This window comes from Cryptomeria japonica, chromosome 5 (genome assembly GCF_030272615.1).
Source record: "Cryptomeria japonica chromosome 5, Sugi_1.0, whole genome shotgun sequence".
Classification (NCBI taxonomy): Eukaryota; Viridiplantae; Streptophyta; class Pinopsida; order Cupressales; family Cupressaceae; genus Cryptomeria; species Cryptomeria japonica.
Window position 1 is genome coordinate 126,095,742 of NC_081409.1, and position 22,460 is coordinate 126,118,201.

At 38.1% G+C, this 22,460-nt stretch overlaps 1 protein-coding gene across 1 annotated transcript in view; it reads left to right on the forward strand.

The window, feature by feature from the left end:
- LOC131030157 (uncharacterized) overlaps positions 1 to 6,569 on the forward strand; it is a 62,382-nt gene extending 55,813 nt beyond the window's left edge. Inside the window, exon 6 of the mRNA XM_057960862.2 lies at positions 5,957 to 6,569. Within this exon, the coding sequence (XP_057816845.2) occupies positions 5,957 to 6,156 (200 nt within the window). The 3' untranslated portion in view covers positions 6,157 to 6,569. The remainder of the gene's footprint in view (positions 1 to 5,956) is intronic.
- The last annotated feature ends 15,891 nt before the right edge of the window (positions 6,570 to 22,460 follow it).

A 22,460-nucleotide genomic window follows, 5' to 3' on the forward strand; every position in this document is an offset into this window, starting at 1 on the left:
TTTGGAAGGGTCAGGAGCGAAATCCATATTCTTGATTGATTTCTCACCTCCTTCATCCAATCCATCTTCAAAATTGATCTAACTCAACTCTCCTCTCCACAATCAAGTCCACTCACCACCAAATTAGCTTGAAAACTTCACCTCTCAATGCCTTAGGCCAAATAAAGGGGGTAAATGAGGATTTCGCTCTGGACCCTTTGGAAGGGTCAGGAGCGAAATCCATGTTCTGAGTTGATTTCCACCATTTCTCAAGGAAAGAACACATAAATCTACCTTTCAACACGCCTTAGAAACCAACACTTGGCCAAAACTGGGAAGGAAATAAGAGCTATAGAGATTTTCACTCTGGACCCTTTGGAAGGGTCAGGAGCGAAAAGTGCTTTTTAGTCTTCTTCCTCCATCCTTTCAACTTGAATCCACCTCAAAAGGGCAAGAAAACACTTCTCCTCACTCATCCAAGTTATAGAAACCCAAGTTTGACTTGATTTTGCTAGGAAAATAAGGGATCTTAGGAATTTCGCTCTGGACCCTTTGGAAGGGTCAGGAGCGAAATTCACTATTTGGCTCAATACCTTCACTTTCAATGATTTTCTAGCACTTGAAGTCATTCCTAAGGATCTCTTTCACCTCAATTCACTTTAGTCTGCGATTGCATTGGCACAATATTGGGAAAAAAGGTAGTTTTGAGAAAATTCGCTCTGGACCCTTTGGAAGGGTCAGGAGCGAATTTCTCATTCTTGACTTGATCCTCCATCTTTTCAACTCCAATCCTCTCTAGAAGGTAACTAAACATCATTCTTCACCCAAGGGACAAGGTTTGTGGTCTAAGCAAGGTCAAAAAATAGGTGTGTAAGGAATTTCTCTCTGGACCCTTTGGAAGGGTCAGAAGCGAAATTCACCTTCTTGGCTAAAATCCTTCATTTCTCAATGCTTTCAAACATTTCCAAAGGCCAAACATGTCCATTCTTCCTTTCAAGATACCTTGCAAATCAAAATTTGGTCAAACAAGGAAGGGAATGAGGTCTAAGAAGATTTTCGCTCTGGACCCTTTGGAAGGGTCAGGAGCGAAATTCCTCTCCTAAGCAAAAACTTGATCTTCTAAAGCATCCCACTCCCTCTCATGGCAAGAACATACTAATTCCTCCTTCATCATGCCAACGCCTAGCCAAAACAAGGAAAAAAACAAGAGATATAAGGATTTTCGCTTTGGACCCTTTGGAAGGGTCAGGAGCGAAAATCATGCTTTGACCTTGATTCTTTGATTTTTCAAACTCTAATCTTCCTTGGGAGGCAAACATAAACTACTTTCCTTTCATTTCCGCCTTGGTCCTGACTTTGGCTAAAGGAAAAATGAGTGTTTTCAAGAATTTCGCTCTGGACCCTTTGGAAGGGTCAGGAGCGAAATTCACTATTTAGGCTAGAATCCTTCATTTTTTCACCTCTAGTCACTCCCTAAGGCTAGAACATTCAAAACACCTCCAAACATGCCTTAAAAACTAGGAATTTGGTCTTGACAAGTGATAAATTGAGGTGTATAAGGATTTTCGCTCTGGACCCTTTGGAAGGGTCAGGAGCGAAATTCCTAATCTTGGCCAAAATCCTTCACATTTTCAATGCTTTCAAACATTTCCAAAGGCCAAACATGTCATTCTTCCTTTCAAGATACCTTGCAAATCAAAATTTTGTCAAACAAGGAAGGGAATGAGGTCTAAGAAGATTTTCGCTCTGGACCCTTTGGAAGGGTCAAGAGCGAAATTCCTCTCCTAGGCAAAAACTTGATCTTCTAAAGCATCCCACTCCCTCTCAGGGCAAGAACATACTAATTCCTCCTTCATCATGCCAACGCCTAGCCAAAACAAGGAAAAAAACAAGAGATATAAGGATTTTCGCTCTGGACCCTTTGGAAGGGTCAGGAGCGAAAATCATGCTTTGACCTTGATTCTTGATTTTTCAAACTCTAATCTTCCTTGGGAGGCAAACATAGACTACTTTCCTTTCATTTCCACCTTGGTCCTGACTTTGGCTAAAGGAAAAATGACTGTTTTCAAGAATTTCGCTCTGGACCCTTTGGAAGGGTCAGGAGCGAAATTCACTATTTAGGCTAGAATCCTTCATTTTTTCACCTCCAGTCACTCCCTAAGTCTAGAACATTCAAAACACCTCCAAACATGCCTTAAAAACTAGGAATTTGGTCTTGACAAGTGATACATTGAGGTGTATAAGGATTTTCGCTCTAGACCCTTTGGAAGGGTCAGGAGCGAAATTCCTAATCTTGGCCAAAATCCTTCACATTTTTACATTCCATCACCTCAAAACCAGAACGTTGGTCAAAACAAGGGAGAAAATGAGGTTGATGAGGATTTTCGCTTTGGACCCTTTGGAAGGGTCAAGAGCGAGATCCCTACTTCAGTCTAATTTACATCATTTTGTATTCTTAAACCTCCTCTCCAAGGCAAACATGCATCCAAACCTTCTCAACTATGCCTCAAAAATCCAAAACTTGGCCATATGAAAGAGCAAAATAGAAGAAAAGGTGAATTTCGCTCTAGACCCTTTGGAAGGGTCAGGAGCGAAATTCTAATTTTAGCTCAATTCCTTCACTTTTGGTGATCATAAGCAACTCAGAGCCATGCCTAAGGACTTCCTCAATCTCGATCTACACTTAGCCATACACAAAATTGAGAGGAAAAGATGGATTTTAGGAATTTCGCTCTGGACCCTTTGGAAGGGCCAGGAGCGAAATTCTCAATTTGAGCTAATCTTTCACTTGCTTCCTCCTTTTCATGCCTTGGATGCACTTTGCTAGGCCTCCTTCCATCCTGATCTTGCAAATCTACCCTTTAGGTCGACATTTAGCCCAAGAATTTGGTGAAAAATAGGGTTTTACATGAATTTCGCCCTGGACCCTTTGGAAGGGTCAGGAGCGAAAATCATGTTCTAGGCTTGATTCTCCTTCAAACTTACTTGACCTTGCCTTGGACATGATCTTAGAGAGATTTCCTTCCATGCCTTTCGGCAATTTTCTCAACCACTCACTGACTTCCTCGAACTCAAACAAGACACAACCAACAAAACCAAGCCTAAGGAAGACCTTGAAAGAAACCCTAACTTGGATCATCCACTGACTCACCCTGACTTAAGCAAAGCTTGCTATCCAGTGATCCCCCTGCCAGCACTCATCATGCAAAGGCTAACAGACAAAACCCTAAAAGAGCCAAAAACAAACCCTAGAAAGCAAAAAGCAGGGGTCCCCATTTGCAATGGGGCGATGTGTGAATACATCACAACAGGATGCTGCTATTGACATAGGGCCACATAAATCAGAATGTACAAGATCTAATATACTTTTTGACCTACTTTCACTACTATGAAATGGACTCTTAGTATTTTTACCCATGGGACAACCTTTACAAGTGCCATCATGCTCATGGCTGAGCTTAGGTACACCTTTAACCATTTTCTCCAATGATGGAAGGGCCTTGTAGTGTAGATGAGCAAGTCTTCTATGTCATAGCTCCCTAGAACTAGAAGAGTCATGTAGAAGTGCTTGAACTGGACGAATAGAAAGCTTGTATAGACTCTCATGCCGATTCCCAATCACACGTGATGTCTTGATGTTAGAGTTCTTTGGCCAAGCAAGAACTTTCCCATTTGAAAATGCAACTTGATAACTTTTGTCTTCCAAGGCTGAAATGGAGGCAAGGTTCCTCTTGATTCTAGGGACGAACAAGACATCACTTAGACGGAGAGGGATGCCAGATTCTAAGTTGAGAGAGGTAGATCCAGAGCTTTTCACGAGTAGCATGCATCATCTCCAATTATCACTTGAAGATTGGTCTTTCTTTCCACCAGGACTGAAAGATGTTTCCTATAACATGTGATGTGTCGAGAAGTGCCACTATCAATCAACCAAGTGCTGCTATCGATTGGACCATTGCTAGATAGGGCTGAAATGAATAGAAACCCTTCTTGGTTGCTCCTAGATTCCTTTTTAGGAGATACTTCACCAACATTTGCCATAGAAGCATGTTGCTTTGGCCTTGTCAAACAATCTCTTGTATAGTGGCCATACTTGTCACATCTAAAACACTGGATGTGGGAGAGATCTTTCTTCTTCTTAGAATTAGGTGCGGAAACTGAACTTCTATCTCTGTTTCTTTTGAAGTTGCCTTTTCTTCCCATCTCTTCCTTTCTTCTTTGTAGTTTGAGTGGCTAGAACATGATTGTCTTCATTGTGAGAGTTTCGGCCATTTCCCCTTGCAGCCAATCTAGATTCTTCTTGGATACAATTTGCACGAAGACGATCAAACTTGGGAAATTCGGATCTCCCACTAACACTTTGAATAAATGGTTCCCAAGATTGAGGAAGACCATTCAATGCCAACATGACTAGGTCTTTGCCCACAACTTGATCTCCAATGGCGCTTAGTTGATCTCTTAACTCAGTAATCTTCATGAAGTATGATATGATTGATTCTCCTTTCACCGTCTTGATTTGATGAAGTTGTTGTCTTAGAGCAAGGGCTCTACTAGTGTTGTTGATCTCATAAAGTCCTTCCAAGATTTTGAACATATCTCTAGCAGTTGACATCTTGGAGATAAGAGGCACTAAATGATCCTTCACTGAATCAATCAACATCGTCTTGGCCTTTACGCCATTCTTCTTCATTTGAAGTGTCTCAGCTTCATCGGCTGGTTCAGATATATCATCTTTTTCGACGAACTCAAGAAGATCATTTTCTTCTAATGCAATTAGAATTCTATATTTCCATGAATTGAAGTTTGTTGCACCTTCAAGCCTATTTTCAACCTTAAGTCCATTCACCATATTGACACTAAGAATTACTCCTTAGGATGAGAAGAAGAATAGAGAACTTCGCTTCTTTAGAGAAATCTGATTACGATCTTCTTAAACCCGCTCTGATACATGTTAATTTTATGATCAGATTAATAGAATGCAGATATAAGACAATTCAATCAAATTCGCACAGCATATACCCTAGGAAAACCCTCCAACATGATGGAGAAAAACCCAGCAACAAATATTAATCAAATAGCAATATGTCTTTACAAAAAATCGCTTCACCCCTTGAAGCTAGATGTATGAAACAATCCACATCGATGTTACACGAACTGCTGGTGGTGATATTCGATCTGCTATGTAAGATTGGACTGCAGTGAATATTATTTGAACTGCTGTGTATGATATTCGATCTGCCTTGAATGTGCGGACTGTGATTGTGTGTGTATTGATTGCCAAGGAGGGGAGAATCGATCTCCCTTTATACCTGAGCAAAGGTGACTCTATCAAGAGTCGGCTCCCTTCTAACCAAGGCCACCCTTCATTAGAGAACGGTGACCTTTCATAAGGGTGGCAGACTTCTCCAAAAGTCGCCCCCCCTTAATAAACTTGATTCCTGTTTTAGGCTGCACACCCACACACACACGGTTTACACATGATTTTTACATGTTTTTTGCATGAGTGAAGTCAAAATGAACCCAACCCCAGAACTAAAATAAAACCCCTGTTCAATGGCTATTTAAAGGATGATTTGTTGCAACAAAGACTACCCAAAATCCCATTCCTAGAGGCTAAAATATCGGCATACCTCTTCAACGTGGAGGAGGTTACATGTAGTGTTGCTGTGGATTTTTAGATGGGATGTTTGGCCCCAGTTCAGCAGAGGTTGATGTGGCTGCAGCCTTAGGATAGGGGCAGCATGTTTATCCTATTTCCATTATTCACCTTTTGCTATCCATTCTTCTCAGCTAGAGTATTTTTCACTGTTCATGAAGATTTCTAACAACCTATCAATTTACATAGGATTCTATGTTTTTTTTGTTATTTAATAGATTTTTCTTTAGTCTAAATTGTAAGGATGAATAGACTGGTTATTCTGCTGACTGATTAGAGAATTCTTAGTGGCTAACTGATATTTCTTGTTACCTATTCCAGCATTTGCGCCAATGGATTCAGAGAGAAGTTTTAGCCGGCATCAGGAGGGACGTTTTGATCGGCACCAGGAAAGAGGTTTTAACCCACAGCAGGACAGAGGTTTTAATCTGAATCAGGGAAGGTTTTTTAGCCCGCAACAGGAATACCCTAAGAAGGAGCCATTAAATATTAAGAGATTTTTTGATGATCGAAGACATTGAAGACCATACATGTTCATTCAAATGCTATGTAAACAAGTCATACTCCAGATAAAAATCAGTTGACTATGCAACAATTTAAAGTTTTCAACATCCCATAATATTCAGCCATTATCCATAATTATGAGTTTTCTGATCAGTAGGTCTTACCTTGATTATGTTTGTAAGCTTGACAAGTCTTGTTTATATTCTCCTTGTCCAATTGTTTCACACAAATAGGATTGTTAATAAAGTTGTGTACTGCTGCTGTCTTCTTGGTTTTTATTGCTATAATTTGAAATACATGTAGGTATTGAGGGTGTAGGAAGATTGTAAGATCTGATTTGCTTTCTACCATTTGTCTTAAAGTGGAAACCCAGGAGGTACAGATTTGAAATAATGTGCAAGGCAAAGTGAAAACTTTTTCCTTCTGTTCATTAAGGGGATCTCATATGTTGAATTGGCATGCTGGCTTGGAAGTCGCCTAAAACCCACCTTTTACCTTCACCTTTTATACAGTTTAGAAGCCGTCATACTTCTAAGTATGAATGGCCGTTGCATTTATTTTTTATCATACACAGTTCAGATTGATAAAATACGTGAGTATGCATTCCTGATCTCCTCTATTATTTAGTGGATTCAGCTTACTCATTAATCTACTTTCTGTGGTTCTATACTTTGGTATCAAGTTTCTTTGGCTGTGCTCATTATCTTTTTGCCCGTCTTTTTAAAATGTTTTGTTTAGTGTTCTAATTGAATTTTAATTGTATGCTGAAGCATAAACAGTAGTATGGATTGACTCAAAATACAATAAGACCGTTGAAAGAAGGGAACATGCAAAGAATGTATCAGCTAAACTAAAGAATGACCTACCTGAAACTCAAGAAGAATCTAAGAAATGCCCGATACAGCTAGAAATTTGAAAAAAGAATGTAAGATACCTTCTGTCAATCTCTTGAAATGAAACCTACGAAAGGTAATGGATGCAAACTATTTGTGAAATATGAAAATGAACAAGAGTATGAGGCAGTTTTAAGGTAGGTATATGCCCGAGCCTCTAAAGTTATAGGGTGTAAATGCAAAGAATATGCTACATTTCAACAAGATGCTGATATGTATGGTGGAAATGCAAGTACAACAAATGCTAACAAAAGAAAGCTAGAAATTTCTGGCGCATCATTGCTCGATGACAAACCAGGTTCAAATTGTGATGGACCTGATGGACTGTGGCTTGTTAACAGAAATAACAGAATATAACAATAACGATTACTTGCAACAATATTCCTGAAAGATATGTTTTTTTATTCATTCATTCATTGGATGTGCAATAGATACAGAAACTTCATTTGTGCTATCCCCAACTAAAGTACAATAAGAAATATATAGCCAAGCCGATGTTGGTTGAGAACGCCAACCATCAGCAACTACCGAGTTACAACCAACTGTCTGGGACTAAACTTAATTACATATTAACTCATTTTATTTATTGCCGAACTACTGTGATCTCTGGTCTATACCAAGCAAAAACAACTAGCTCTTAAGAAAACAGTTAAACAGTAAAATATGGTTGTCTTTTGCAAGAATGCATAGTATATGTTGTAATTTCTTAATCCTTTGTATATTTGAAAAATTAGGAAAGCATATGGAGCTTGTCAAGAAATTTCAGAATGTTTGGGAGTTGAAACAACCTTTTAGTGGCATCTAAGATCCTTCATTTTGTGTCTATTTATTTTCATTTTGGATGAATGATAGCAGGACTTCCAACTTCTAAGGTGTTCCCCTAGTTACATGTGTAACCAACATGTCAACCAAAAACAGATGCTGAATCATCACTGGCAGTCTTGCTTCCCTCTACAGAAAAAATGGTTTGGACAAGGTGAAGAATAAGAATAAGAAATTTTAACGTCCACAAGGCTAGGTATAGCCTATGGGACAAACCCCTTCAGAAATCAACTTCTACTTTACAGCTCTTTTCTTGTGCAGCGTGATGATGAGAGCTCCTAGCCTCTCCACAAACCCCTTGCTGAATAAATTATCCCAAGAACTATCTGCAAGAGCGGTTTCATAACTGTCCCTGCTATCTTTGAAAGCGTCACATCCTAGAATGAAGTGTTTTTCTGTTACAACCTTATCCAAAGTGCAAAAAATGCACCCTTTTTCCTCCCAATTTTCTTTTGGTCTTTTCCAATGCCCAGTTTCGCATCAGAGCAAATGTTAGTTCTTAATTGAGCAATAAGGTTTTTGGCTTTCCATGATAAATTGGCCCCTATGCATGCTTTTTGATTATGGTTGTAAGATGGGTTAAACTCTTCAATATAATATTTTTTCTCTCCCTAGCTCCTTACCCCAAGTGCGCTTGTGGAACTTATCTATAACATAGGCCTTTATCTCCTTACTATTCGTGGGGCACATGTTCAAGTATATATATCCCATTTTCTAAACCATTTGCTATTTTGTTGCATCCAAGTCTTCTTTCTTTTGCATGATGTGTTATTGAAGATGACCTTAGGCCATCGACTCTCATCCATTTGCTCAATTCTTTTCAAATAACAAACGAGTCTCGCTAAAGCAATTACCTCCATAGGTGTAGCCCCCACTTCACTCAACAGGATATCATATGGGACTGAGCTTTTGAGTTTGAACTTGTTTGTAATCAACTGCTTTTGGATCTACTCAATTTGTTTCACTATAAATCAGAGGTGTTGCTAGCTCACACTTCGCAGCCATAAAGTACAACTGGAAGCATTAAAAGCCCAAAGAGAGTTTGGGTAGTCTTCCAATCCCATAACTTTGCCTCTTTGCACCTATTTTGAAAAACATAGAATGCTTTCCAACCTCCCATCATTCTCTTCTTCCTGCAACCTTCCCAACTTAGATTTTTGTTGAAGTCAATTCCGAGGTAGTTGTAGTATGCCACTTTTTCAAGAACACTGCCTTCAAAGAACTTAAGATAGTTATACTTTTTTTTGTTGGAGAAAACCATCACTTTCGTCTTGCTAATGTTGAGTTGCATACCAACTATCCTACAAAACTGCTCAAGAGAGTGTAATTGCTCTTGTAAGCCAAGAGCAAACCTAGCAATCAAAATAATGTCATATGCATACAAAAGGAGTCTTATCACAAACTCACCCAACTGAACACCATCCCCATCTTGAAGGTTTAACCATTCTTCAAATTTGTCAATGTATAAACCAAAGAGTGTAGGGGACAAAGGGCATCCTTGCTTGACCCCTATATCACTCCTAAAACTTTCAGAGATGCCAACTGAAGTTCGGATTTTGACTTTAACTTCCTCATACAGCCTATGAACAACTTCCCTAAGATGTATAGGAACTCCTATTTCCTCCATTCTTTGCCAAAGCTTATCTCTATGGATTGTGTCAAAAGCTATTGTTGAATTCCACAAAGCAACAAAAAACTTCCTCTTTTTGCTCCCTAACTTTTTCAATGATGTGCCTTAAGAGTAATACTATGATCGATTGTGGAATGCTTAGGTCTGAAACTTGTTTTCCCTTTAGCTCGTTTATCACTTTTTTCTGCCCACTTGTTGATTATGTTTTCTATCATACTGCCAAATAACTTCACAAAAAAATGATTTATTATAATGGTTCGATAATTGGAGGGATTATTGACATCACCAATTTGACAAGAGGCAGTGCTAAGCTAGTTGTCCAATCAGAAGGGAACCTTTGTTGAATGATGCTATTGAAATTTTTTGTGATGAGATACGCAAGAATATTTGTACCCCTTTAGATACTTTGCTTGAAGTTCAACCAAGTCTTTTGCTTTACCAACATCCAATTTCTTGATATCCATTGTGATCTCTTGAACAATGAAAAGCTTAATGGCGGTGTTGACCAAAGGGAGAGAGGCAACCTGTGAATCATGTTCATAAAGCTGCTTTGCATAATCGAGCCATTGAGATGATGTAGTAGTGTTATTAGTTTGCCTCTTCCTCGATTGAAGTTCCTTTCAAAAAAGCTTGGGGTTCCTTTTTCCAAGGAAGATTAACTCTTCTCTCCTTATGACCATGAAATCAACATTTTTCTTTTTTTAAATTTGCTTATAAACTTTGAGATTAATATGTTTATTATTTGTCTCCATCAAAATTCTCCTTGCCTTTTTGCATTCTTCATCAAACCAAGCATTCACTAAAAAGCAATTTGTTTGCGGTTTTCTGTTCTTAGCTCTTTTACATTCCACAAGTGCTCCATGAATCATATTTATAAGCTGAAGACTACGAAGCCCAAGAATAGGAATTTTCTCCTTGAAAAGCCTTTCAAGCACTATTTGGAAAGTGTTACAATTTTTTCGAGTTAACAAAATTTTGCCATTTAGAGGAGATTGCGGAATACATGTGAAATTCCTCCCAAGCTGCACCTTTTTAGTCCAAGAGAAGTTTAAATAAATCGGTTTATGATCAGAATTTAAATCCTACAGTTGTTAACCAATCAAGACTTATTCCATTTTGTCACACAAACCATGTGAGCAAATGACATAATCCACTACAGTTGCACTGTTATAAGTATTACAAGTAAAATTGTCAGACCTCACGCATCTAACCAAACCATTGCAAATGGCTAAATTGAATGACCCACATAAAGTAAGTAGTTGCTCCCCAAAAACATTCCAACCTTTATTGTCTTCTGAGACCCTTGTCCATTGATGAATACTTTCTTCTGAGAGCCACATGGGATTGCAATCTTCTTCATAACAGGGAATGTCGGCTTGTTTGCTAGTTGTCCTAGCATTAAAATCCCCCACCAAAAGGACTTCACCAAGCTAGGAATATTCTGCTATATCCATTTTTAAAGCTGCAAAAGGATCTTTGTGGTCAAGGCCACTATTCTTGTAAGTTTTTTAAACTTGTGGAGCAAAGTAGCATGGTGCAATACAAATGAGATTACCATTTTCTGCGATTTTGAACTAAATGAATTGTTTATTTGAGTCTTTTCTTTCTACTTGAATCAATCGACCTTCTTTTTCTTTCACTAAAATCATGATACTCCCATGACCTTTGCCATTCCCTGATGTCTTGTTCCACATTGACATCTTCAGATACCCTTCAAACATAGGTGTCTTACACCCTTCATGCTCACGAGTTTCAATGAGACAAATATTGTCTCGATCTTTTGCAATAGGCCCTAAACTAGGTCCACGTCTCCACGAGTAACCTTTACAATTCCAACAAACTAAACTTAGGAAAACCCAAGTAGGTCCTAATTGCTATTTGTGTTGACATGTAAGGCTTAAAGTTGAGTCTAGCTCCTCATTAGCCCATACTGAATTTGCTGGCACACTTTCTACTTAAGAATTTGCTGCCACTTCTTTACTACAAACTTGTTCTACTTTGAAATGAGGCCCAAAAGAGGCAATAATTGATTTTCCTTTGTATAGTCATGCTCTTTTACCCTCATCTCTAGTTGCTTTAACTATTGACATTTCCACCCTCCTCTCTTCTAGTTGCCTGATAGTTAAATCTTCATCTAAAGAAAAGAGAGAGCCCCTTAGAAGTTTCTTATTTAGAAGGACTTGCTTGTCCCATAGGTTTGACAAGATGATTCTAATGGGTCTTTCTCTTTTATCACTAAGCTTACCAACCCTTCATGCTTGGCATAAACACCCTTGCCAACTCAACTTATCTTTTAAGAAATTGCTAACCAGCTCAAGAGTACGTTCATTTCTCCCATAATCCTTCACCCCTTTAATGATTAAGTTTGCTCCTCTAACTTGCCTTTCTTTGGTTTCTTTGTCTTGCATACTGTCAACCCAAGTGTTTGCCACTACTACTTTATTATTAGAATTAACAATAACTTGTGACCAAGATTTGGTATTTTTATTGGTAGTACCTCCTTCCTTACCTCCTTTTTCTGCCTTCCTTGCACTTTCTTCCACTTCACGGGTGTTAATTTGGTCAATTGATTTTTCTACATCCTGGGGTGACTCATAGTTCAACACATCTTTACTTTTCGATACAGATTCTTTCATGGCTTGCCAAACAGCCTTCATGTCTTGCCATTCACTCTTACCAACCAAAAGACCCTCTTGCAATAATATTAATTGCTCTTTTAAAAACAATGCTAATTGCTCTTTTAAAAACTTATTACTTGCTGCCAACGTTTGGTTTGCAACTGTTAAAGCATTGATTTTGAGATCCCTTTCCTGCCCTTTGCATTTCAAAACCTCCAACCTCCTTTTGGCCCTTAATAATTCTTGCACATACAAATTGGATGACCAAGTGAGAGGTGTGGAAGAGGGGTTGTAAAAGGCATAATCATGAATGTCCTTGTTGCCTTTGGACTTGCTGATATGGCCTCTTCGTACGAGAGAATGGACAAAATATTGCTTAGTACGAAGGGCCCGAATGTTTTGTCTTTGCTTTGATTGTTCTCATTTTAGGCGAGCATGTCTACACTTTAAAATACCCCGAAACTGTTTAGCAATGACCCAAACCCATTTCTCTGCCTTGACCACATAAGCAATTTTCACTTGACTTAAGAGGTTTGTTTCAATGCAGCTGGAGAGATTTGTTGATATGTGGCGACTGATCAGCAAATTATTGTACACTCAACACGTATTCTTGTCGGGGTCCGGGGCCAGGCCAGGCCCCGGGAATGTGGGTGGTAGCCCGCTGCCAAGGTTCAGGGGCGACAGCCCCCAAGAAAAAAAAATTTGGACGGTTTTTGTTGATGAAAACCGACATTGTAATAAAACCCTAAAAAGGCTGACTTTGTTTGTTGCCCTAAAAACGAATGTTATAAGTCATTGGGATGCTTAAGGCATTGAGAGGTTTATGTACTATTTTTGCTGGATAATAAGAAAGATTGGACGACTATGTATGGTGGACGTAACCCATTCTGGGTGAACCACGTTAAATCTCTGTGTTATCCGTGTCTTGTTTTATTTCTTTATCTTTTGTATTTAGATCTGCATATAATTGTTAGTTCATATTTGCTTCGGATCTGCTCGAATCCCTAACAATTGGTATCAGAGCGAGGTTTTTTGTAAATTGGCAGGACTTTCAGATTTGAGTGGGAGCAATGGAGGACTCCAAATTCAAGGTCGAAAAGTTTAACGGCCAGAATTATCAGTTATGGAAAATGCAGATGGAAGATTACCTGTATCAAAAGGATTTGTGGCGGCCATTGGAAGGAAAGACAAAGAAAGTGACCACAATGTCAGATGAAGAGTGGGACATTTTAGATAGAAAGGCACTGTGATCCATTCGATTGTGCCTTGCACCGTCTGTAGCTTTCAATATAACAGAAGCAAAAACGTCTGTAGATTTGATGGCGACATTGGCTAAGTTGTATGAAAAACCCTCGGCTTCGAATAAGGTATTTCTTATGAAGCGTTTGTTTAATTTAAAAATGAGCGAGGGAGGATCTGTAGCGGAGCACTTAAATGAATTTAATACAATTACCAGTCAATTGTTTTCGGTAAAATTACTTTTGCAGAAGAGGTTAGGGCTCTCTTGATTTTATGTTCTTTGCCAGAAAGCTGGAATAGCTTGGTTATGGCTGTAAGTAACTCGGTCTCTGGTAAAAATATTTTGATATTTGATGATATTGTTGGTGTTATCCTAAGCAAGGAAATATGAAGGAAAAACACAGATGAGACTCCAACATCATCAGGTAGTGTTTTGAATGTGGAAAACAGAGGAAGATCAAAGGAAAGAGGAAAAGGCCCTAGGAATGAGAAGTCACGAGGGAAGTCAAAGAAAGGACGCTCTCAATTTAGAGGAAAGAAAGATTTCTGGTACTGCAGAAAGTTTGGTCATCTAAAGAAAGACTGTTGGTCTCGGAAAAACAAAGAAAGAGACAAAAATGAAAATGACAGTAAGGAAGCTAATATTGCAAGTGATACTTTACAAGATGCTTTAATCTTATGTTTGGATAATGTTAATGATTCCTGGGTAATAGATTATGGGGCTTCGTTTCATGCTACACCCCATAGAAAATATTTTCTAGATTATGTTCAAGGTGATTTTGGACAGGTGTATTTGGGTGATGATGAGCCCTGTCAAATTGTTGGAAAAGGAAAGATAAAGATCAAGTTGCAGAATGGAAATGATTGGTTTCTGTAAGAGGTAAGACATGTTCCTAATTTAAGAAGAAATTTAATTTCTGCAGGGCAACTAGGTAGTGAAGGTTGCATAGTTACCTTCTCAGACAGTATCTGGAAGGTCACTAAAGGATCATTAGTAGTAGCTAAAGGTGCGAAGGTAGGCACATTATATCTGTGTACTGGTAACACTTAGTCTACCCTAATTGCTACAGATAAAGTTACTGCAGGGACATTAACAATAGATGTTGCAAAAACATATTCGATAATGTGGCACCATAGGCTTGGGCACATGAGTGAGAAAGGGATGAAAATCCTTCACTCCAAAAATCTATTGCCAGGACTAAAGAAGATTGATTTAGAGTTCTGTGAAAACTGTGTTTATGGTAAACAAAAAATAGTCAGATTTCTCAAGGCTGGGAAAGAGAAGAAGAGTGAGAAGTTAAAGCTTGTGCATTCAGATGTATGTGGACCAGATCAGGTATCATCTCTTGGTGGCTCTTGTTATTATGTTATTTTTATTGATGACTCAACTAGAAAAACATGGGTATATTTCCTAAAACAAAAATCAGATGTTTTTGAAATTTTTAAGAAATGAAAAACTTTGGTTGAGAATGAAACAGGAAAAAAGTTGAAGTGTCTCAAATCAGATAATGGAGGTGAGTATTGTAGCAAAGCATTTGAAGATTACTGCTCCTTAAATGGGATTCGAAAGCAGAAGACAGTTCCAGGAACTCCACAGGAAAATGGTGTGTCAGAGAGAATGAATAAGACTATCATGGAACGTGGGAGGAGTATGAGATTGCATGCTAGATTGCCCTTACATTTTTGGGTAGATGTTGTACATACTACTGTCTATTTGATAAATAGAGGACCTTCAACCCCTTTGGATGGTGGTATTCCAAAGGAGGCATGGACCGGTAAAAAGGTAAATTATTCTTTTCTAAAAACCTTTGGTTGTGAAGCTTTTGTCTATGTTGATAAAGAAAACAGAACCAAGCTTGATGCTAAATCTCAGAAATGTACCTTCATTGGATATGAGATAGATGAATATGGCTATCGGTTATGGGATTTTGAAAATAAGAAAATAATTAGAAGTAGAGATGTTATATTCAATGAGAAGGTCATGTATAAAGAACAGATGCAGGAAAATAAGCATGAACAAGACAAACAAGAATATGTGGTGTTGGATGAGATTCCTGAAAATGAAATGCCACAGGTACCTGATGCTCAGCAACAACAGATTGTCCCATAAACTCTTGCAAGTGTTAGACGTTCTATGAGGTCATGTAGATCCCCTGAAATATTTTCTCCTTCTTTGTATTCTATTTTATTAATTGATTCTGGTGAACCAGAAGAATATGAAGAAGCAATGCAGGTGGATGCCAAACAAGAATGGGAGCTAGGCATGAAAGAGGAGATGGACTCCTTGATGAAAAATAAGACTTGGGACTTAGTCCCTTTACTTGCAGAAAAAAGAGCCTTGCCTAACAAATGGGTTTATCAACTGAAGGAGGAGGAAGGAGGTCATAAAAGATATAAGCCAGACTTGTGGTAAAAGGTTTTGTACAGAAAAAGGGTATAGATTATGATGAAATATTTTCTTCAGTTGTAAAAATGACTTCAATTAGAACTGTACTTAGTCTTGTGGCTGCAGATGATTTACATCTTGAACAATTAGATGTCAAAACAACTTTTCTCCATGGAGATTTGGAGGAGGAAATTTACATGTTGCAACCACATGGATATAAGGTCAAAGGTAAGGAGAACTTGGTGTGCAGGTTGAAGAAAAGTTTGTATGACCTAAAGCAAGCACCTCGACAATGGTATTTAAAATTTGATAGTTTCATGGCTGAACACAGTTTTCATAAATGTCATTTTGATTGTTGTGTATATTTTAAGAGATTGGATAATGGTAGTTATATTATCCTGTTGCTTTATGTTGATGACATGCTTGTTGTTGGGTCTAACATGCAACATATAAATGATCTTAAACAAAAATTAGCCAGGTCATTTGCTATGAAGGATTTGGGTGCAGCTAAGCAAATTCTTGGTATGAGGATTATACGGGACAAGAAAAATAAAACCTTGAATTTGTCCCAAAGTGAGTGTATAAAGGTGTTGAAAAGATTTAACATGCAGGATGCAAAAACATTTAGTACACCTTTGGCTAGTCATTTCAAATTGACTAAGGAGATGTGCTCAAAGGCACATGAAGAGGTAAATAAAATGTCTAACATCCCGTATTCATCAGTTGTTGGCAGTCTGATGTATGCAATGGTTTGCACAAGGCCATATATTGCACATGTAGTGGGAGTGGTGAGCAGGTTTATGAGTAATCCGGGTATGGAACATTGGAATGCTGTGAAATGGATTCTTCGGTATTTGAAAGGAACTACTATGAAGGCACTATGTTTCAAAAGATCTAATGCTGCTCTGAGTGGATTTGTTGACTCTGATCTGGTAGGTGATATTGATTCATGGAGGAGTACTACAGGGTATGTTTTTACTATAGGGGGAACTGCAGTCAGTTGGATTTCTAGGCTGCAAAAGGTTGTTACACTTTCAACCACTGAAGCTGAGTATGTTGCTGCTACAGAAACCAACAAGGAGATGATTTGGTTACAATATTTTCTGGAGGAATTGGGTCAGACACAAGAGGATCGCCCATTTTATACTGATAGCTAGAGTGCCATTCATCTTGCGAAGAAATCTGCTTTTCATTCAAGGACAAAGCACATTTAGCCCAGGTACCACTTCATCCAGACTGTTTTGGAGGAGGGTCAGTTACGGCTTGAGAAGATTCACACAAGTGAGAATCTTGCCGATATGTTCACGAAGGCAGTTCCACAAGATACGCTGATTTCTTCATCAGTTTCTGTTGGTCTTCTTGATTGATAATCGTGGAATTTATACCAGTCGAGTCCCAGTGTTTTATCCAGTAGATGTTGCAAGTACAGTGGTGTCGTCTAGTATCAGTCTCCAAGTGGGAGATTGTTTGGTGTGGAGCTTGATCAGTCTCCAAGTGGGAGATTGTTGATATGTGGCCATTGATCAACAAAGTACTGTACACTCAGCACATATTCTCGTCGGGGTCCGGGGCTGGATTGGGCCTCGGGAACACGGACGGTAGCCCGCTGTGGGGGTTCGGGGGTGGCAACCCCCAAGACAAATTTTTTTGGATGTTTTTTGTTGATGAAAACTGACATTGTAATAAAACCCTAAAAAGGCCGACTTTGTTTGTTGCCCTAAAAATGGATGTTATAAGCGGCTAGGATGCTTAAGGCATTGAGAGGTTTATTAACTATTTTTGCTGGGTAATAAGAAAGATTGGATGACTGTGTATGGTAGACGTAACCCATTCTGGGTGAACCATGTTAAATCTCTGTGTTATCTATGTCCTGTTTTATTCCTTTATCTTTTATATTTAGATCTGCATATAATTGTTAGTTCATATTTGCTTCGGATTTGCTTGAAACCCTAACAAGATTTTGTTTGTTTATCATGTGCGAAGGTGAAAGTGTTTCCATTGCCATAAGGAAAAAGTAAAAGAAACAAGACAAAGACCAGGGCAAAATACTTGTTTGTCTATTGGAGACAACCAATAATAATAATCTTTTGCAAAGCAACAATGGAGCCCACTGCAATAACAAAGAAGTAAACTTGTCTAACTAAAATAAAATACTATTATCTATCTGTAGCAATGCCTAGAGCCCACTACCTGGCCTCAAACACCAAACTTGCCACTGTCTTTGTTATAAACCCACAAAACCCACGCTGCTCAAAAACCCACAAAAGCCGCACTGTATATTGTCATGCTGCTCAGATACTACACATCGATTTCTCCACACTATGTTTTGGCTCGGGATTGTTGCCCTTGTCGCTGAGAAACCCACAAACCCGTGTTGTTGTTCAAAAACCCGTACACAGGAAATACATAATTGATATTCACGTGTTTACATGAAATCAGGTGGTTAGCGATCAACTTCAACTAGATGTGATGTCTGAATTGACAATGTATTGGGTGAGATGGAGGTTGATTAGTCATGAATATGTTGTGTTGCACAAGTGAGTTGAGTAGTACTTTAACCTGAGTTAAAATGTGTAAAATCTAGCATTGCTAATTGGAAAAATTGAATGTCCAATATAAGCTAATGGTGAGAATTGCAACAACTTTTTCCACAAGCTCATATTTTAAGTCACCCACCAATGCCTTCAATATAATCACAAAAGGCAATCAAAACTATCGTCCCTTTTAGGATGACCAGAATTACCACCAAAAGCCTGCCTATCAGCCAAAAAGGGCCTCCAACTTACCCCATAACTAGTTAGTTCTTCTTAAACAATCTCAGAACAAACATCCTTACAATCCTAGTCTAGAACTCACAATGGCTCAAAATAACTACACACAGGAAATGGTTGTTTGGTGTCACACTTGCTTTGCTCCCCATATTTCCACAACATGGCCACGTAAATTCCATTCCCAACTTGCTTTTCGTTCTAATCAAAATTAAAATACCAATCAAAACATTTAGTTGCATATGGCATAAATTTATAGTAGACCCTGGTGACTTGGTAGGATAGTGAGTCCTACATTGTGAATGAGTTTTCTAGAGCTATAAAAAAACAAGTTTAATTTGATTGTGAAGCAAATAATAAGGTAGTGGAAGCTCAAGTGCAAACAAAGTAGTTAATGCTTACTATGTAAAGAAATGGAGAAGCTCCACTTTTCATTGTGTGCATTACCTCCACTTCTAGGCTTCTGACTCCAATTGGTACACAAGTCAATAAGCTTGGAATCATTAGCTAATTGGAAGCACTTGGGATAAAACAAAGCAATCTATCACATCAAGAAACCAAAAGTACACTAACCATTCAATGTGGCTAAACTAACCTAAAGGCTCCTTCAACATAGTTTGCTAGCTCAAGAATTCCATAGCTAGTATATGATAGTGGAAGGGACTCTTAGTTTTTGAGCAAATGAAGATGTTGGAGGAGGCAATCAAAAGGTAAAAGGTGTCAAGTAAGCAAAGGCATCAAGCCATTGAGGCACTTGAAACAATAAAACCTCTACCCACTACTCTTTAAGTTGTGGGGAATGAGGTAAACAAAATCAAGCCCAAGCCAATCTATTTGACATTAGTTTATAAAGGTAAGTTAATCCATAATTGTATTGTGAATTCTAATTCAAGCACCTCTACCATGCCAAGAAAGGTAATTGATGCTTTAGGCCTATCATATGAAATCACCACCAAGAGAGTCAAGAATACTCTCTCTCTCTCTCTCTCTCTCTAAGTATCTGTCATATTTGACATATTCCTATTCGAAGATTGTAGGTTGCCGAAATAGATGGCTACCATAATCATATGTTCTTGTAATGGTGAAAATATTAGGGTTTCACCCAATGATGTAGTAAAACCACTAATATTTTTCTTAGAGACCACTATATTAAAGAGGGATGAACCCAGTAGATCTAGCTTCAAATCAGCAAGGATAGGGTTGTGAATTCTTAGTGGATTCACTTGAATGAATATTGATACCCTCTTTTAAGTTGAATTGTGAAAATGCTAAAATTAGGGTAAATGTGTTGGAATTGAAGTAAAAACGCATAAATAGTGAGCTACAATCGTCAGATCGAGCCACAAACTTAAATCTGAGTAAAATGTGAATGTTCAGATCTGTTCCCAGAAGAAGCTCCTGAAATGTTGGGACTAGAATGCCTGCCACTCTGGTCCTTCACACTTTTCATCATCTAAAGGGGAATCAGTTCGTCTCTGTAAATAAAGCTAATTTTAAGGATCCCAGCTCCGTACCTATTCCTATGCACAGTAGAGAAGGGAAAATGGTTGGGATTAGGGGTTTGCCTTAGGTCAAACTTCGATTTTGGAATTAACCATGAAATAGAAATTAAATGTAATTGAATTGTTGTAATGGAAATGATTTCCTTTTGAGGGAAATGCTGAATAAAGTTTGAAACAATAATGATATACCTTTTAATGGAGTTATGTTTGTCTCTACAAGGAATTAGGGTTTCATAAAGTCTTTAAAAACATAGAACATGAATGTCAACTCCAATGCTTGACTCTTGACCTTACTTCTGCTCTAATGCTTGAAGGAAGTCTGATTACTTTTTCACTTGGATTTGAATGCTTGATTGCTTGAATTGATTGATTGGATGTATTCATGTATATCAACATGAGAGGGGTAGACCTCCTTTTATACATGCTTGTCAAAAAACAAATTAATTTTCCGACATGAGCCAACACGTGATCTAGGTTCCTGCCCAAATGATGTTACCTTTAAGGGACCCCAAAATGGGCCCTTATTGGGAGGACCAAAGGGCTAGTGCCTTGGTCCTGAACAATCAGGGACCAAGAAATGGGGGCAGAAAGTGTGCATGTTGAAAAAGATGAACTTATTACATGGTGTGAAAAGAATCAGGGCTCCGATCAGGCCTCGGGAAACGAATGCAAATGTGAGGGCCCAAATGAGGACAAAATTGTAAGGGAGTACAATTTAGGACACTGCAGTTCCTAACCATGGGATATGGAATGTGCATGAAAATTCCCTTTGAACCTCCTAACATGCACTGTATTGAGACCAAGCCTATAACCCATAAGATTTAAGAATTTCGTTTGTTATAGAACAATATGCATCTTTTCTTAATCTTAGTGACTTTGTTGATGGAGTTCACACCACTAACCAAATCTCGAATGAAGAACATGACACATGGTGGTTATTAGTGGATGATGAACACAATATTTAGCCATTTTATGAAGATGCTAGTTTGAGAATGCATTTGATCCACGAGGAGGCTTTGCCTATCTTAGGTATCATTAAAAGTAAAGAGGACAATGTTGGAATGTGGAGATATATACTTTGATGGTGCAAATTGTAAAATATGTGTTGAGGTTGACATACATCTAGGCTTACCACAAGGAGAAAGATAGCAACAATCCTATTGATTATAGTTCAATTGCACTAGCAACATAACCAAGTATGAAGGTTTGGTCCAACACTTGACCTTTTCAAAGAAAATAGGTATTAAAGTGTTGCAAATTATGGCGATTCAAATTTGGTTAGTAGGTAGGTTAAATCATGATGCATTGTAAAAAACTCTCATGAAGGCATACAAGCACCATGCATGGGACTTGCAAAATCTTGAGGTCATCAACTTGGAAGTTATTTCCCCGATGTAAAACATAAAAACAATCAAAATAGCTCTAATTGAGCTCACTATTTAATTGAAAAGTGTGAGATTTTGCCAAGATCAAAAGCTCAATGAAAAGTACAATAGAGAGACAAAATAGAGGATAGGAGTAAACTATATTCTATCAAGATGAAAATACTGATCAACTGGATCATCAAAATTTACACACAATGTAGATGAGCCTGCTTATAAAGACAAGGCTAAGAGACAAGAGAGCACACAATTATGACATGTGGCTCAATGAGATGCAAGGGTAGGTAGGGGTAGGTAGGAGAAATAGTAGAATATTCCACATGAGGTGGATCACCCACCGAAGGTGGAATTATCACTCCACAATAAGTGGAAATGATAAAGTAATAACAAGATCACACCATAAAAGGTGGAAATTCTTCTACATACACACTCCCAATGTAGCACATCTCCCTAAGTGTCTCATATGCAAACTACAATGTGGTGCATGTACCTAAGTAAACTTAAGTAAAGTGTAATTATATCCAACATGAATAAATAATTACACCAACAAAAAGAACAATGAAATTGCCAAACAAGTGATTAGAATCATTGTGGTTGACAACCATACTCGAGATGGTTTTCTAGAATGATGAACAAATAACTCGTTTCCTTTAACAAGCTGAACTTACAAAATATTTGACTCCTAAAATTGAAGAAGCTTCTAGTGATGAAATAATCATCACAAGATGATATTCACCACAAAATGGAGTGATTTTACCTATCAAAAGATGTCTTTTCGACTATCTAATGTCGCAACAATATTTTAGAGGGCCACGAACATTGCCTTTAAGGTTTTAATCAATAAAATTATCATGGTATATCTTGATGATCCAACAATATTCTCTAATAATAAGGAATCATTTCAATCATCTAGATAAAGTTTTTCAAAGTTGCCAATAGTTCGGATTTTCCTTGAACCCAAAAATTATTTGGTGTACCTCAAAGGAAATTGTTGGTTCATGATGTCTCCAAGGATGTGAGAGCCACTAATATTGGAAGTGTGTAGGCCATACTTGATTTTTGAATTAATATAAGAAGTGCT